General features: G+C 42.8%; 1 protein-coding gene across 4 annotated transcripts in view; it reads right to left on the bottom strand.

The window, feature by feature from the left end:
• Nucleotides 1-16,929, bottom strand: part of WDR64 (WD repeat domain 64) — a 138,702-nt gene that overhangs the window by 48,422 nt on the left and 73,351 nt on the right. For all 4 annotated transcript variants that reach the window (XM_032318652.1, XM_032318651.1, XM_032318653.1 and 1 more), the window contains 4 exons: nt 8,959-9,085; nt 5,568-5,716; nt 3,277-3,400; nt 774-949 (listed from right to left, as the gene is read on the bottom strand). In XM_032318652.1, coding sequence (XP_032174543.1) covers nt 774-949; nt 3,277-3,400; nt 5,568-5,716; nt 8,959-9,085 — 576 coding nt within the window. The remainder of the gene's footprint in view (nt 1-773; nt 950-3,276; nt 3,401-5,567; nt 5,717-8,958; nt 9,086-16,929) is intronic.

Raw genomic sequence — 16,929 nt, 5'->3', positions numbered from 1 at the left:
TTTTCACTCCTTTTTTCCAGCAGTAGCACCATCAGTCACCTTAATCAATGCTGAAATTTCCTGATTGCTAACCTAATTTAAGATTTTCTTTTTTTCTGTTCTCAGCTTTCAGAAGGAGAATAATAAAGTCAATGAGTCCTTGAGCTCCAGGCAGAGAGATCCACTCGGTAGCCAGGATAAATGACCCGGCCTTCATCTTAAATATGAAGTAGGCATTAGCATTCTCCGGTGGTAACAGACTCACAGAAAAAAATAAATTAGCCTACCTCAATCCTCCCGAAATGGCCCTGAGCAGATTGCATCATTAACCTTAAAGTAAACAAAGCAATTTTGGTGACAAACTGAAAAATTGACTTGAGCGTCCCTGAATGCATGATGGGTTCTAAGGACAGAGAGAAATCCCTGCTCCCCCTGCACGGAGCCTGCTGGGGGGCAGCTCTGCTGGTGAATTCTCCCTAGATGAGGTTAGAGGCAATGTCAGGGGCAAAAGCTGTGGGTAAGTTTCACCTTTCTGATACCTGCTGCAGAGGTTCCGAGGCTTCAGCAAACGCTGGGCAGCTGAAATGCTGCCCCTGAGCTGCTAGTCCTTTTTTGCTCTTGGCTTGGACCTGAGCAAGGATGCTCTTCACTAAGAGCCTCCTAGAAAGACTAGTGGAGAGCCGCTCTTCTCAGCTGACCGGCAGGAGAAGAGGGAGATGGGACTCCTCCCAGAACGCCATTGATTTCCACAGGAAGAGCGCGTCGAGTGCAAACACAAAGCTGGCACTGCTCACCTGGACCATTTTGATCTTCCCATTGCGCTCCAAGGTGAGGATCAAGTACTGGTGTTTCTCCTGGGCCTTCAGGAAAACCAGGCGCCGTAGCCAGTTTTCTTCTTCCTTCCAGTCCTTCCCCTCTGGCAACACTTTCATCTCCTGCCCGCTGCCGAAGTCCCAGATTTTAATCGTTCCTGAGCACACGGGAAAAAGACTATGTAGATACAAAGAACGTATAGAGAGCTTGCTTTTTTATTTCAGACAAAATCGATCTAATTGAAAGAGTTCTGCCAACAATTTATCGTATATTTATTTCCTACTCAGGGTGACCGGTGAGCCTCTGCATTGCTGGGCACAAAATACATTTGGGTATGCTTTCATTTGTCCCGGGCTGATAAAAATGAGCAGGACAGCAGTGTCTTGAAATTTGTGAGGGTTTTCTCGACACACTCAGACTCTCCTGCGCTCTCTGGCTGAAGTGCATCTTTTCTGTCCTTAGTCTCCCAAACGTTCCAGTTTGCTGAACACTCCCCACTATCTTTCCATTTGTCTAACATCAAACCGTAATTGTCATTCCTAGTGAAAGCGCAATCCAGTGTGATGTCACTAAGGCGCTGACGTGTTCGATGACTGTTGTTCTTATTGGGTGATAAAACTTTTAAGAGAAATTCTAGCAGGTAGGAATCGCTCAAGCTTTGAGTTGTTTTATCGGTTGCATGGGAAGAAAATGCAACACGGGTGTTGAGTTTCTTCTTACATGTGAAATCCTACTTTCTTGGCACTTAACTTGGGTCATCCGATTTCGGGGAGCTCGATGAAGAGGTCAGGGGGGCGTGATAAATGGCGTGGCTATTGAATGGCGATTTCTAGACCGTGTAGGAAGTCTCTTCACATGGGTTTTTCCAGGGGTCACCTCAGGTTTAGAATCTAGGGGACTGCTCCTTACAGGACTTTCTTCCCTTTGCTTGACCTTAATCCCAACCCCCACCCCCATGCCTTATCCTCAGCTCTACTCCTGCTGGACACCCACAATGTTCTCACTATGTTGTTTTTATTTCCTTCTGCCAGGTTCTCTCTATCAGCAACATTCACAACTCCTACCATTTGCTGGTCCCCAACATCATCAAACACTGACTAAATTCTCCCTCTACCCTCAGCACTCCATGAGGAGCTACAAATGCCGAGTGAGCAGGGGTGGTTCCTGCCCTCAATGACTTTATGGTCTGGAGGAATGTAGTCCTACAAACAATGGAAAGAAGGAATGCGCTCCTTTAGTCCCAGATATGTGGACCACAGGGTCATAGCATGGATTTCTCGCTGCCTCAGGACTTTGACAGTCAAAGTTAATGGGGCAGAGGGCAGGAAGAAGTATTGCTTAGCTTAGGTGGAGGGTGGAAGGTGAGCAGCCTGTGAGCAGAGCTGCTCTGAGAGCCAGAGAATCCTACTTTCCAGGCTGCTCTAGGATGTCACAGCATCTTTGTCAATGACCTCTGAGGAGAACAAACTGGGCATGTTTGAAGAGATTCTAGACCCTAGCACTAACAATGAACTAGGACTTTCTTGCCTGCAAACAGTACTATCTTAGTCATCTGGATGAATTGAAGGCTTATTCCTGATAACAGTTGTGTGCTTTGCTCAGACTTTCTATTCTAACTGATTTTCATATGTATGGAGAGCATGCTCAGAGATCAGTTAAGACTGCCTTCTGGAGAACTGTCCCACACGCACAACAGTTGCGTTTACTCACACCTCATCAACTTAGCATCCGTGATTTCATTCCGTGTGTACTGTTATCTGTCACACTTGGAAAAATCAGAATTTCACATCAGGATGTTCACTCCTCCCACCCACTGGCTTCCAAGCAAGAATTTCTTAGCAAATACATCTCTAGAATAAATAAACTATGAGTAGTGCACACAAGTGGGTCATATCGTCTAGGTAAAATAGTTCTTTTGTGGCACGTCAGAGCAAGGTAAGGTGAAAAGGGAGGCAGGCCGGAGTGCTTAGTTCTAGAAAGTTCTACGCAGTTCTCCATAGCTTGAGAAGCAGCAAGCGACATAACACCAACACCACCGAGCCTGACATACCCCCAAGGAGCTGAGACTCCTAAGTCCCAGAAATCTGGGTGTTGTACAACAAAGCTGGTTGGATTTTTGTCTGGTCCCCAAATCTACTAAATGTAAATTTCCATCCCTTAGCTGATGGTCCCCAAAACTAAAAGGACAAAAGGCGTCCGTGCAACACAATTCCTGCCAAGGATGGAATGAGATATGCGTGAAAGACTTCCAAGAACGTTAAAGCCATAATATAAATGCGATGTGAGGCATGGACAGCTGAGCCTTGATGGCCATTACAGCAGAGTCTGCTGCTGTTCAGCCAGGCAGAGCCATCTCTCTGGCATGCTGACATATGTCAGCCTGCTTCGTGTTCTCTCTGTCTCCAACCCACGCAGCAGATGAGCTCCGAGCACAAATTCTCGGGCACTAAAGCAGGGAGGCCCTATTCGGGTTAGGGATCTGACCGTTGTATGCCCCTGTGGCAAAAAGAAATCCAGTCTCATCAAGAGCTGCCGAAGTCAGTTCAACACTGAAGCCATGAGGGTCTAAAATCTGGTATATTTGGAGGCCAGTCTCGAGTTCCCAAACCTGTAGGAAAGAACAGCAACAAAAAATCAAGTCATCCAGATACCCTTCGGCTCTTACAAAATTTTATAGTATTCACCACAGCCTCCAGATCGGTGCTGTGCTCTTCTAAAGTCTTTCCAACATTCTGGCCTGAGTGTTGGTTTGACTGAAGAAAGTTCTAACAGATGCAGTGCTGTCGAGTCGTTCCTGGGATGCTCAAGTGTGTCTGCTGCATACCTAGGCGGTGGAGACAGACTGACTATTCCAGCAGCCTTGGCTGGGGAGGAAGTCGCCAATTTTGCTGCTGTGAGCATGAAACAAGATTAGCCGCCAGGTAGCAATGTGACCATTACAAGTACGGTGGACAACAAACAAACAAACAAAACTGGATTTATTCCCTGTTGACACTCATCCGAATTAGCCAGGAGTCCCAGGACAGAATGAAAGAACCCTGAGGAAGGGGCTTATTGACGTTTTCAAGAAATATTCTGATGAGGGTCATGGGCCTCGCTCTTGGAGGGAGGTGGGGAGGGAAAGAGAGAGAGACTTCAGAGAAGGCTGTCTGTGTAATCAGGCTGGGTATAATCAGAAAATCCAGAAACATGTCAAGATACATCATTCTCTCTCTTTGGAAACACAGTCGAGGCTCTAGACCTTTAGCCTTTTGGTCTAAATCTCTCCTTCGTGGATCTGCTGTGCTCACATGTAAAGCAGACTGTCGGTGAGTAATGAAACTGCACTGGCAGGACAGACGGTCACCGTCTGGGTCTGTGGGGCCGAGGCAGCATAAGCAAAGGGCCAGAGATGAGAAGGCACATTGCCCCTCCAGGGAGCTGAAAGACAGCCATCGCAACTGGAATCAGGGAGGGAGAGCAAGACCAGAGGGAACTTATGGAGTCATCTGGAGGCCAACCAAGGGCTCTTGACTGACCTGATTGAGGCCAGTCTGACTCAAGAGCCCACGTTCTCAACCTCTGAGTGCCCCCAGTGCAGACAAGGTCTTTAAAGGAGAAGAGAAATGAATGACACTGCATGAATGGGTCTCAGAGGTCACCTATGTTCTGGGCTGAAGTATGCTCTCTCTTCAAGCAAGCAATCAGGTACGAAAACTCACCTAGATGTGAGTTTCCCGCTTTTCCCTTACAGGAAAACCATGTCCCTGCTAGAGGTCAGTATTTCATGAAAATGGAGTAGGTTTTATTCTGTAGGTTTATCAGAACTAGGTGACTGTTAACTGAACTCCCAGATTTGGGCCTGAGAAAATCTCCAGCAGATGAGTACAGAGGGTCCAGGATTGAGAGGGGCCTTAAAGCGCCTCCAGAGGACGCTCTCTACTGCTCCAGATGTTTCCTTTCAGAGAGCATGCATGTTTCCTTTGAAGCAAACACAGCCGGTCATCACTGCTAGATGGCTTCAGCGGTCGTAATTACTGACGCACTTAGGATGGTTGCGTACCCGGGCTTCTGGGGAGCACGGTAGTGTCAGGCGGAGGAATGCACAGGAACAGACAAAGGGAGCTACATCAGGCCAACCAGGGTACACACCCCAGCTATGACGCTTACTAGTTACGCAATCTGGGGCGAGTTGCTTGATCTCCATGAGCCCCTGTTTCCTTATCTTTAAATGAAACCCTTTATCTGTCCACATGGAACCAGTATGAAGATTAAATAAGATCATGGATTGAAGGCACATGGCACATATCCTGCACCTACAGGGGTTATAGTAAACATTATAAATTTCTCTCCCTTCCTTCTTACCCTATCTTCTGCTCATAACTCAGATTTAAAAATCTATCAATCTATCTAATCTACCCATATCTATCTATCTAATCTATCCATCCACCATCCACCACCCATCTGTCTGTCCATCCATCTATCCTAGTACTCCTTCCTTGGTATATCTCCTTTAAAATTCCTATTCCTATAGGAATAAGAATTTTATTCCTATAGTAAATTCCTATAGTAAAAAACTGGCTTTATTTATTTCATTGAGGCTGCAGCTTAATAGCAAGCAGTCTGAGCTGGCTGAAAATACTTGTTTTTCATGTGTTCGTGAGTGTTTAAAAATAGCTATACTGTCGACCTCATCACACAGGCCACTACATTTACTTAATCACACAAAGCCTTCCCTGTCAAAAGAGAACATTCTGCTTTGCCTTTTTCTTTCTGAAGAGCCAATATACACTCACCTTGATGATGGATTCAGAACAGACAGTAAGTACTTGGTGAAAATATCTGTTGTAAAGCATGACATTGATTTCTCGTTCATGAGTGTGAGGAATCTGTTTTGTATCTTGGACCATCCTGGTCAGAGGGTACATGTCCATAACACTAGATCCTGGAACAGAAAGAAGATTGTCACAAACACCCAACGTTAGAAGTTTTGAAGCACAAAGGGTTTTACCCAAACAGTCGTGTTTGGAAACAACCCATTGGCGAGGTAAGTAACATCGATTCCTAGGATATCTAATGAGGTGAAGATACACTTATTTTCTCTAAAACATTTTTGACAAAAAAAGCAGATGTTATTCAGCAAGAGAAAAGCATTTGTTGAGGCCATCAATAAATTTCAAGTGCAGGCCATGCGATTTATCAACCTCCTCTTTTCAGTGATCTCTATTTTTCTTTTCTTTTTTTTTTTTTTTTTTTTAGTCTATATTTTTCCTTCTCAAGAGTACCTGCTGCATGCTTCTCCATCTGGTGTCCAGTAATCACGGTGATGGTCAGCTTTCTGCTGAAGGTAAGCTTCCCTCTAGTGATTGGAATTTATTGTTAGCCTTTCCCTATCAACAACTGATAAAGCACTCTGTAAACACAGTCTTATTAAATGTAATGAATTAGAACGGTCACAGGCCAGTGCTTGCAACATCAATATTAAATAAGACCAATTTCCAAATCAACGTGGGGAAGTAGGTGGAAAGCAGATATATCTCATTTGCATTTTCCTAAGGGAGCTGGTTTGGTTTTACAGGGACACTACAAATGGCAAATGTGTGGGGGCGCCTGGGTGGCTCAGTGGGTTAAAGCCTCTGCCTTCAGCTCAGGTCATGATCTCAGGGTCCTGGGACCAAGCCCCTCATGGGGCTCTCTGCTCGGCGGGGAGCCTGCATCCTCCTCTCTTTCTGCCTGCCTCTCTGCCTACTTGTGATCTCTGTCTGTCAAATAAATAAATAAAATCTTTAAAAAAAACCCACAAAAACAAATGGCAAATGTGATTTAACTCTCAAAACCAACTATGTATTCTGTGTTGCTGTAATGTCTCGAAATGTAAGTAAGAATCCCAAAGCATTTTAAAGATCAGACAAAATGAAACTTCTCTGTTTTATTGTCATGGAGATTAAATTATCAAAGGTCACTTTGTATTGGGTTTCTCACCATTTTCCAATTTTACCTGCAGGAAAAGGCGCCCCAGGAGTTAACGAAGCCCTTTCCTAAAGCTGCTTAAACTTTAAGATTAAAATCTGTTCGTGTGTAGAGAAGGACTTAAAAAGTTTTTTTTGGTAATATTTCTCAGTTCAAATATTCTAATATGGAAATACGAGAGGAATATGGAAGCCAATGACCAACACTCGGAGCTTCCTGGTAGAGCTTTTAACTATTAGACTGTGACTAGCTTTATTCAGAACCCACACCTGCTTATGAACTAGTGGTAATCCTCGGTGTTTTCAGCACTGCTGTGGAAACAATGCAGTTACAAAGAAAGAATGTGGATTCAGAAGCCACATGCTTTGGGACTGAATTCCAGCTCTACCTTTTAACCTGGTTGGTTTTTGTTGTTGTTTTACTTATTAGAAGGAGATCAAGCATGTGGTGGGGGGGGTGGGGAGAGAGGGAGTGGTAGAGAGAGAGAATATCTCAAGTAGAGTCCGCACTGAGCATGGAACTCGACCTGGGGCTTGACCTCACCAACCCAAGATCATGTCTTGAGACGACGTCAGGAGGTGGATGCTTAACTGACTGAGCCACCCTGGTGCATCAGTCCTGGTGGTTTTCTACTGGTCAGCTGAACTGCTCAATATTCAGTGTCAGTTATAAACTAGGATAAGTAATCATTCCTACCTCCTGTGGGGGTTTATGCAGGTCAAATGAAACAAAGCACATGAAAGCACTTTGCAAAAGAACTTTCCAAAAGGGCATTGTTGTAACAGAGGAATAATACAAATGACAGTGACAATAACAGTATATTCTACAAAGCATTTCCAGAATGTGATGCTGCTGTCATCAGGGTTTAGATTACGATGGTGGCTTCTCTGGAATCAAAGCATGAAGTAAAGTCTGGAAGATAAGCTTCATGTAATTCTGATGTCAAGTCAATGGCAGCAGTCAATGTAAGTGACACACAGAGCTGTATGTTTTTATAAGCAAAGTACTAGCAAAATTACATAAAACTGGGAAGCAATCATGATTTCTTCCTCCTCCTTTTCCTTCTTCTTTTGTCTTGATACTTGAGTCCTTAGTTATTCTGTTGATAAATGGGTTGGAAATGCTGAGCCCACTAATTAAACAGGCAAGTAAGGATACTAGGAGAAAATCTGCTTGCAGTTATTAGCATGTTTTTTTTTTTTTTGGAAGAGCTAATACAGAAGAGGAGTGCTTATACCTAGAATTAAGTTCTGTTTTATAAGATGTAAAATGATCTATCAAGCATGAAGTGCTAGTTCACTCCTAATCCAGAAAAAAACCCAAACAAACCCAGAGTTAAAAATAATTATATTCTCCACTAGCAGAGATAGCACCAACCATTTCAAAAGCATGTCTCCTGCGTGTCTCCCTGCCTTAATTAATCCCACAGGAACTCAGAACAGGTGGTCAGTGGGAAAGTGCTTAGGAAATGCATTCTGGGCTGGTGTTCCAGAAGGAGGAAGTATTGGTAATAGCATTCATTTTTCTTTTAAGGCCTGAAGGCATGCATGTGAGCTGCGTTTAATGTAAATGCCTAACAACGTTTTGTGTCTTTAGGAAGTATGTTTTTAAGAGGCAACAAATAAAGGAGGCAACAAATCTGTTGGCATCATGCTGTGGAACTGTCATTGGGGACTCTATTTTCTCTCCATTTTATGGTCTAGATGCAAAGGCAGGTGGGGACATCAGCACCTTCTAACTGTCTGAGAAGTTAGACATTTGGCCCCATAATGCATGGGGCCAGACATGGGGTTAGACATTTGGCCCCAGAATGCATGGGGCCAAACTGCCCTGCTGAAGAAAGGGGGTAAGGATGCTGGTGGAGTCCCTCAGAGGCGGCTCAAATTCCAGCTCCTGAGAGTCAAACGGAGCTGGCTTTGCCTTTTATGCAGCAACACATCACATCCTACTTCTTGCTTTGCCCAAGGCCATCTTCCGAGGCTCAAGAACTTAGAGCGCTGACCTAGTTTTTCCAAGGAAGTGCAGGTGCATTTTATCTACCCGGCCACGCAAAGACAGGAAGGAGTGGAACAGAATGAAATATCTACTGTGATGAATCACAGTTAACACATTCCCCTTCTGCTTCTATTTTTCTTCTGGTTAGTGCTCAAGTGTTAGTTAAAAAAACGCTTGAAGTCAAGATGGGAGTTTTGCCTGCTGTTAATTGGGCACACTCACCTGTAATAAGCATGCCATGATTGGAATCGTACACCATGGAATAAATCTGCATGTCTCCTGGTCCCCCGTGGCTGTCATGGAACACTTGTAATAGTGAAAGAGTCTGTACATCCCACACCCTGAAAACCTGGGGAACAAAGAGCACAGTTCACCACTTTCACACTGTATGTTCCCCACTCAAAGCTATTTAGGTGAAGCATTTCCAAAGCCTACAGTACACGCCTAAAAACTTACAGCAAACCCCATGACCTTGCAATTGTACTACTGGGTGGTTACCCCAAAGATACAGATGTAGTGAAAAGAAGGGCCATCTGTACCCCAATGTTCATAGCAGCAATGGTCATGGTCGCCAAACTGTGGAAAGAACTGAGATGTCCTTCAACAGATGAATGGATAAAGATGTGGTCCATATGTACAATGGAATATTGTGCCTCCATCTGAAAGGATGAACACCCAACTTTTTATCAACATGGATGGGACTGGAGGAGATTGTGCTGAGTGAAATAAGTCAAACAGAGAGAGTCATTTTTCATATGGTTTCACTTACTTGTGGAGCATAAGGAATAACTTGGAGGACATTGGGAGATGGAGAGGAGAAGTGAGTTGGAGGAAACCGGAGGGGGAGACAAACCATGAGAGACTGTGGACTCTGAGAAACAAACTGATAGTTTCGGAGGGGAAAGGGGTTGGGTGAGCCTGGTGGTGCGTATTTGGAGGACCCGTATTGCATGGAGCACTGGGTGTGGTGCATAAACAAGGAATCTTGGAACACTGAAAAAAATAAAATAAAATTAAGATGTTAAAAAAAACATGCAACAAGTATGATTTATCTGACAAGCATGTCTTTGCTAAACTCCAATTTGGTTCTTGGTTCAATGATTGTTAATATCGAAGAAAAATAGAGCAGTGATTAAAAATTTGCTTAAAGGAACCGGATTCTTTTTTTATCTTACAGAGAAATCTGTTATTTATTATTCTTTAAGAGTTTGGAGGATTGATCATGACTTAGAGTTCAAATGAAGCCACCCTTCTCTCTACACTAGAGATTGAAAATTAGAGAGAAGACATATTTTAAGTGGAGGGTTTCAAATTGCTCTATTATGACATAAGAAGATGGAACATTGGAGCACCTGGGTGGCTCAGTTGGTTGAGCACTGGACTCTTGATTTTGGCTCAGGTCATGATCTCAGGGTCCTGAGAGCAAGCCCTGTGTCAGGCTCTGCACTCACATTGGAGCCTGCTTGAAATTCCCTATCTCCCTCTCCTCCGCCCCCCCACAATTGTGTTCTTTCCATAAATAAGTGAAATAAATAAATAAAATCTTTAAAAAAAAAATGATGGAACATCTTACTGAATGAGGTTTCTAAGAGCTTCCCCCCTCCTCCTGCCCAGGGATTTAAGAAATTCAGAAAGTAATTTTTAGGGATGGCTTAGATATAGTAAGAGTGTAGGGAAACAGATTATTTAAACTCTCGAATTACTTAAAGAGCGCTTGGGTTATTAGACTAAAAAAACAATAAAATACAAATTCAGCAAAAGTAAGTCAAGTTGACCCTTGGTCACTTGAAATATCTGGTCCATCTTAGTCTTCTCCATTATTCTGTTTTTGTAAGCAAGTTGTAGCATGATTGCATTTCAGGAAGAAGCACGATTTGATCAAGGTGATGTTTTCTAGCATGCATCCTTAAATAATATTTTCACTTTATGATAGTCATCATTAACCCATTAAATTGGAATATTTGTTGAGTAAATGAGTGGTCACTGTGGAACTAGATATAAAAGAGTAATTTTGTTAACAGGGAGATACTAACTTCTTGTTTGAGACCCTTGTAATTGAGTTAAATGAGTTCACACCTCACTGTTGCAAAGGCAGTTTGATTCTTTTGTGTAGACACATAAAGATGTTTAAGTCATGTGATTTAGGGAGTGCTGGTGAGGAGTCTGGCCTCAAATGCAGATCGTTGGTGGGCCAGTACTCAGTACTCAGTACTCAGAACCTGTATGATTGGGAGTTACCTCCTTTGTTCTAGTCAAAATGCAAATTTAGGGTAGTAACTATTGAATCTTATCAGTCTTTTGTGCCATACGGTAAGTAAGTATTACAAGCTATTTATAAATTTTGGCTCTGAGTCCAGATGAGAGACAAATAGGAGAAGAACCTGAAAGTAGAATCGAGGAGTGCCAAAGAAATTTATCTCAACTCAAACTGTCTCTGATTGTATTGCTTTGGCTAAGATGCATTCAGGGTTGGCAGGCATTTTGCTATATGCATATGCTCTGAATGGTGGTTGCTGGAAAGAATAAGGGACAGGGCAGAAGAGGGGTCAGCTCTAGCGCATCACTTAGATTCCCGGAACCTCAGGTTTCTTGTTTCTAGAGCAGACATACAACACCAGCACTCTGTTCTTCACTGAACTGACGGGAGCAGGTTTTAAAATCTGTAATGTTTTCTGTAGAGTAGTACTAATTTCTTTATTCTTATTTCTCTCTTCTTCAGTGTTTGGTGCTTTAGGTGTTTTATGTGATTTTTAGGGGTGACTGATGGGCTAGCAGATCTGCCACACCTGTCCTCGGGTCCCACGTGTCATCTCTGTTACTAGTCATACCAACCAGCTCCCCATTTCCAAAACCCTTCTCATTCTGGTCTTGGGCATGCCACCTACTCTTCCTATCATCTACAACTGCCTTTCAATATCCTTCACTGTGTAGTGAACTGCTACCCTTTCCTCGAATCTGTTATAAGGGGAACTAAGGAGTCACAGCTCAAAAAGTGTGTGCCTTGATGTGCCATTTCTTCTCCAGACACAGAGAAATAGTAAAGGATATATAAAAAAGAGAAAGCAAAAAGAAACAGCAAGCCTATAAAGCAAGACACATATCTCTATAAATAGATCCAAGCAAGAGAGACACAGGAAGTGAGGGAGGGGTTGCCTCAGGGGGCTGCGCCCTGGAAGTGACCGGGCTGGGCCAGCAGAGAGCAGTCCCAGGCAGAGGGGACCAGAGGCTCCTAGCACTCCATGGAAGACCCTGGAGCAGCTCCCCAGTTCAGGGCAGCGAGAGCGAGGAGCTAAGGCTTTACTTCCATCTGGAGCTACAGTGTTCAGAAAGCTGTGAGACCTGTGAGCAAGGAAGACACTCACTGCCTTTGACCAGAAACTAAACCAAGACTACTTCTGACTCAGGAACTAGACCTGTTTCTAGACTGCTGCCCAAGGGGACCAGGTCGCGGAAGTTTACAGATATGGAAGACGGAGCATGAAGACATATGTAAAAGAAACTGTAATTTTCAGAAAAACTGAGAGGAGGCTCTCTTCATGAACTTGAGCTGAAAAAGATGCCTTCAATAAGCACAAAAAGCATGAACCATAAAACAAAGATTCATTTAACTGAATTAGAATTAAAAATCTCTGTTTAAGCAAAGCCACAATCACAAAGCTACAAGGGGTAGAGACAAGTCCAATGTTCATTGGCCAAGTTGGATACACATATCTTGTGCTTCCAACAGAATCCCATGTAGCAGTTAAAACAAGTGAGCTAGACCTATATGTAAAAATGTGGATTAATCTCAAAATACAGTGCTGAGAAAGGAAATTTCAGTAGGATTTATTCACAGAGAATACTGACACATGCAAAATAAAACTATCCACGGTTGAAGGACATCTATACATGTACTAATGGTAATAAAACATAGTGCTGGTTCTAAGTTGAAAAATCCCAAAACTCCTCTCCTTTGGACACCTTCCATTGGTCACCCTTCTAATTCAGATGTCCCCCGTGCAGATGCCCATTACAACCCGTCTACACGTGTAGCAATTAGCATTTGTCATATGACGATTTGCTAAGGGGCTTCTCTACTAAACTGTACTCCCTTGAGGGAGGAACCATATGCTATTTCGTTCCCCAGTATCTTATGTGTTCTCTTTAGTTCGACTGGCTATTTAACTGGATTTGGGTCAGCTCGCTTGCTTATCCCCTGTCTTGGTCCAGGACCTTGTACGAACATACAGAGGAGAGGCACTGCATAGACAGAACTCACACTGTAACTGGATAAATCAATTAATAAACGGGACGGCATCAGCAAACAGAATTCACTGAGTCTGTTTTTAGGTGGTCTTCATACGTCAACTACTTTGGAGGAAAGGGGAGTAGGGGTAGGCGTGAGGCTGTGCTGATTCTAGCCCTGTTCTCTACTCATTTCCCTAGTCCTCCTCCCTACTCATCTCCCTCAGGGGTTGATAGTGTTCCTGTGGTCCCTGTTAGTGCTTCAAAGCCTGAGACACAGAGGGGAGCGGGGATTAGGAAGGGCAAGATGTTTGTGAGAGAGAAGGCGTTGCTGTAGAGAGAAAATCTGAGAAGACAGGTGACTTGCACCAAGGAAGCTCTGTGTGCACAATGGAGTGTTTGTCAATGATAAATTAAATATTATGTATGTGTAAAATGGAAATTATGAAAGATATTCACCTCCTAGTGGCAGAAAACTAATGATTTCCAAATAAATTGGGAATGCAGGAGTTAGGAGGAATGATTTTTTTTTAACATTGGGAAAAATTCAACTGAAACACTGTAAGGCTTTGAGGATAGTTATCCATCCCTAAATATCAAAGAGAAGGACAATAGAAAGCCCTCCTCTGAAGAATTTTTTTTGAGAGGGATCATTAATAAACAATGATGAAGCAAAAAAGTTTGAAAACTCTACGTGTATCTGAGCGAGGAATAAGAGGACTGTTTCGATTCAACCAGGTTTCCTGGCTTTTCTTGCAAACTCAGTACCAATCACTATTGTCCAAATGCATTAATAAAGTGCTCTTTTGGGGGCTCCTGGGTGGCTCAGTTGGTTAAACGTTTGCCTTTCTTTGGCTTGGGTCATGATCTCAGGGTCCTGGGATGGAGTCCCACATCGGGCTCCCTGCTCAGTGGGAGAGCCTGCTTCTCACTCTCCCTCTGCTCCCCACTGCCCCTGTACGCTCTCTCTCAAATAAATAAAACCTAAAAAAAATAAATAAAGGACTCTTTTTTTTTTTTTTTTAAATCTTGGAGGGTATTTATTATAGAGTGACCTAGAGCAAGTATCTGATGTGTAGGAGTTGGCTTGAGATACATAAAAAAGGACTGTAAAAAGGTGCAAAACTGACATGACACGCACAATTCCTTATACGGCAAGTAATTCTGGAACACCAAGCTAGGTGCTACAGAAGCACAAGATCAGCAGAAGCACACTTACAGCTGTTCTTGAACAGACCTTCATCTGCTCAGGAGCATAGATACAACACAAGGAATTATCATGCACTGTAAGAGTTATCTGAGCGGAAGTTTGAACACTGTGCTAAAACTTGTATTGGCAGAAATCTTTAGATTTGCAGTATCATTTAGATAGTGGAAAGGGCATGGGGAATTCAGCATTTCTGATTTGTCAAGGGAAGCTGGGATTTTGCCGGCCTTCCTAATTTTATCCCACTATTACAAGAGGTTAATTAGATTTTAGACCCCAAATGAATCAGATTAAGGCTAGACGACTTTACATTGAAGAGCCTGAAGACAGCTGCTATTCTGACTCTTCTGAGGGTGACACAGTCTTATAGACACATTTGGAATTTGAAAATAGATATGTATAACAGTGGTACAGATGGTAGGCATTCAACGTTACTTGTGTAGGAATTCAATGCAAAAATGTGTTTTTTAAGCTCTTACAAATAACAAGAAGAAAAAAATTTTTTGCTACGTGGAATGAAAACTGTTAATTTGGTTGTCTGGTTCTCACATTTCTCCTGTGTGGTAACTGGCAAACAGAAATGAAGGGAAGCCAGCCAGGATGCCTTTGAGAAATTAACTTTTTAATGACCAAGTTATTCAATGTGTTTAGTAGGAAATTTCAAGCTGTGCAAAAACCAAAATCCTCTTTCTCACCTCCCCTGGAGGTCCTTCTGGGCTCTCCAGTTCTACTTCTTAGGTCAGTCTGTGTGGCTAAGACTGCCTCTGGAGACCGACAAGCTCAGCTGAATCCTCCTTCACCACTCACTAGCTGTGTGACCTTGGGCAAATCACTAAACATCTCTGAGCCTTAGTTTTTACATTTGTAAAGGAGATTATACCAGAACCTATCTCATGCAGTTGTCGCAAATATTAAATGAGGTCACATAAAGAAAGAGTTTACATCTACGTGAGGGCACATTTAACTACTTAAATTTACTTCATTCTTTCTAATGGCTGCAGAGTATTCTGTTGTATGAATGCTCCCTAATTTATTTTAATTAGTCCCCAACTGATGGAGGTAGGCTTATTTCTTTTAGCAAAGTAATAGTGATGCAAAAATTATATGTAATTTTTGTACAGTAGTCCAAACATACCCGTTTGATAAATTCCTAGAAGAGGCATTTTTGTGTCAAAGGGCGTGAGCATTTTAAGTTTTGCTAGCTTGCCTTCCGCGATTACAATTTCATGCCTTCTTGATTCCGAGTTGCAAAACCAGCTTGCATAATTAGCTCCAGTTCTTGAGGAGAGCTGAACCTGATGTTTTTGTCTTTACTAGGTTTTGCCATCAAAGATTTTTGGCAGTTCTGCTTTATTTACTGAATGAGGTTTTTAACTCCTTTCGGACAGAGATTACATGAAACAATGTTTGGGCCCTGGGCAGGATACAGTGTGAGGCACTGAGCAGGGGCTCATGTATGGACTGATTCACATGAAGACAGCAGGAAGTCAAGATTCCTGGTAGGATCGCTCAGAGACAACCAGATTTCCAGCCGAAGAACCATGTCAGGCTTCTTCAAGAGCTATTTACTGAGACATGAAAGTTAATGTCAACAACACACCCAGGAAGTATAATCACTTTAGGTAGACTGTAGTGAACATGTATGTGTGTGTGTGCAAAAATGTATTTGTTCAAGGGGTCTGAGGGTCCTGAAAGCTGACGGGAGTATGGGTAGAGCCAAGGGGAAACAGTCCCACAGGAAGAAACTCAGAAACAGCATGGCCCACCTTAAGCAAACGTGCAATGACAGCCAAGTGTCCCAGATTATATAACTAGAGAGTGATAGCCACGACAGAAGGAAGCTTCATGTACGGGCTGGTTCCCCAGTGTCTTTGTAGGCATATCCGCTCCGTGGCTCAGAACCATCAACACAGTCTTCTTTTGAAGATGGTCAGTGAGCCGTCATGGGGTTACAGATTGAAGGAGAACAAGGCCCGTACATAAGCAAAAAGCTAACTTTTTTGCTTCAGACTCTTCAAGTTGAGTGTGAATCCCAAAGCCTGTGCCCTTGCTTCCTTTCTCTTAACTCATATGTTCTCTTCACAGTTGGTCACTTACATTCTGTTAGCTGAAGGCTCATATCATACAGTGATCTTCCCCAGTAAATTCCAAGAGTCACTCTGAGGAAAGATCTGAGACTAGTAACTCCTACCTCTTGAGGATAAGAGTTTATCCAAAATGGAATGTCCCAAGAGCAATGCAAGGGCAGAAGATGGCAAATGCTGGGAGTAGTAAAATCAGGCTCTCAATCATGGATGCTTCCAGTTATCCAAAAAGTAAGAAAAACAAAACCAAAAACAGCTGGAATTTGGTTTCAATAATCCCATAGGGAAAGAAAGCATAAGGAGCTAAAGCCAAAAAATAGTTCTGATTTTTACAACTTAAAGGAAATATATTTTAAAGGGTCAGTTTTTCTTCCTATCCCTTGGTCTATTTCAAGTACCCACATTTTTTATTCACCAAAGAGAGATGAACTCCATTTTTCTCTTGGTGAAGTCTTCTTGGAGGTGTGATATTTCACTGAGATTTAAAGCATGGCTTGGTGGGTATGGGACAAGAGTGATTGCAAACAAAGGCAGGAAAGCATGAAGACTTTGGGGAAGAGTTGGGTGATGTTTAGACTATCCAAAGACAGGTAAGTAGCAACAAAACTAGAAGGACCATAGAGAACCTTAAACACTAGAAAAGAGAATTTTAATTTTATTTACAAGGTAAGGGGTGCC

Source organism: Mustela erminea, chromosome 17 (genome assembly GCF_009829155.1).
Source record: "Mustela erminea isolate mMusErm1 chromosome 17, mMusErm1.Pri, whole genome shotgun sequence".
Lineage (NCBI taxonomy): Eukaryota > Metazoa > Chordata > Mammalia > Carnivora > Mustelidae > Mustela > Mustela erminea.
Note: the sequence above shows the minus strand (reverse complement) of the source record. Positions and strands in the feature narration are given on the sequence as shown.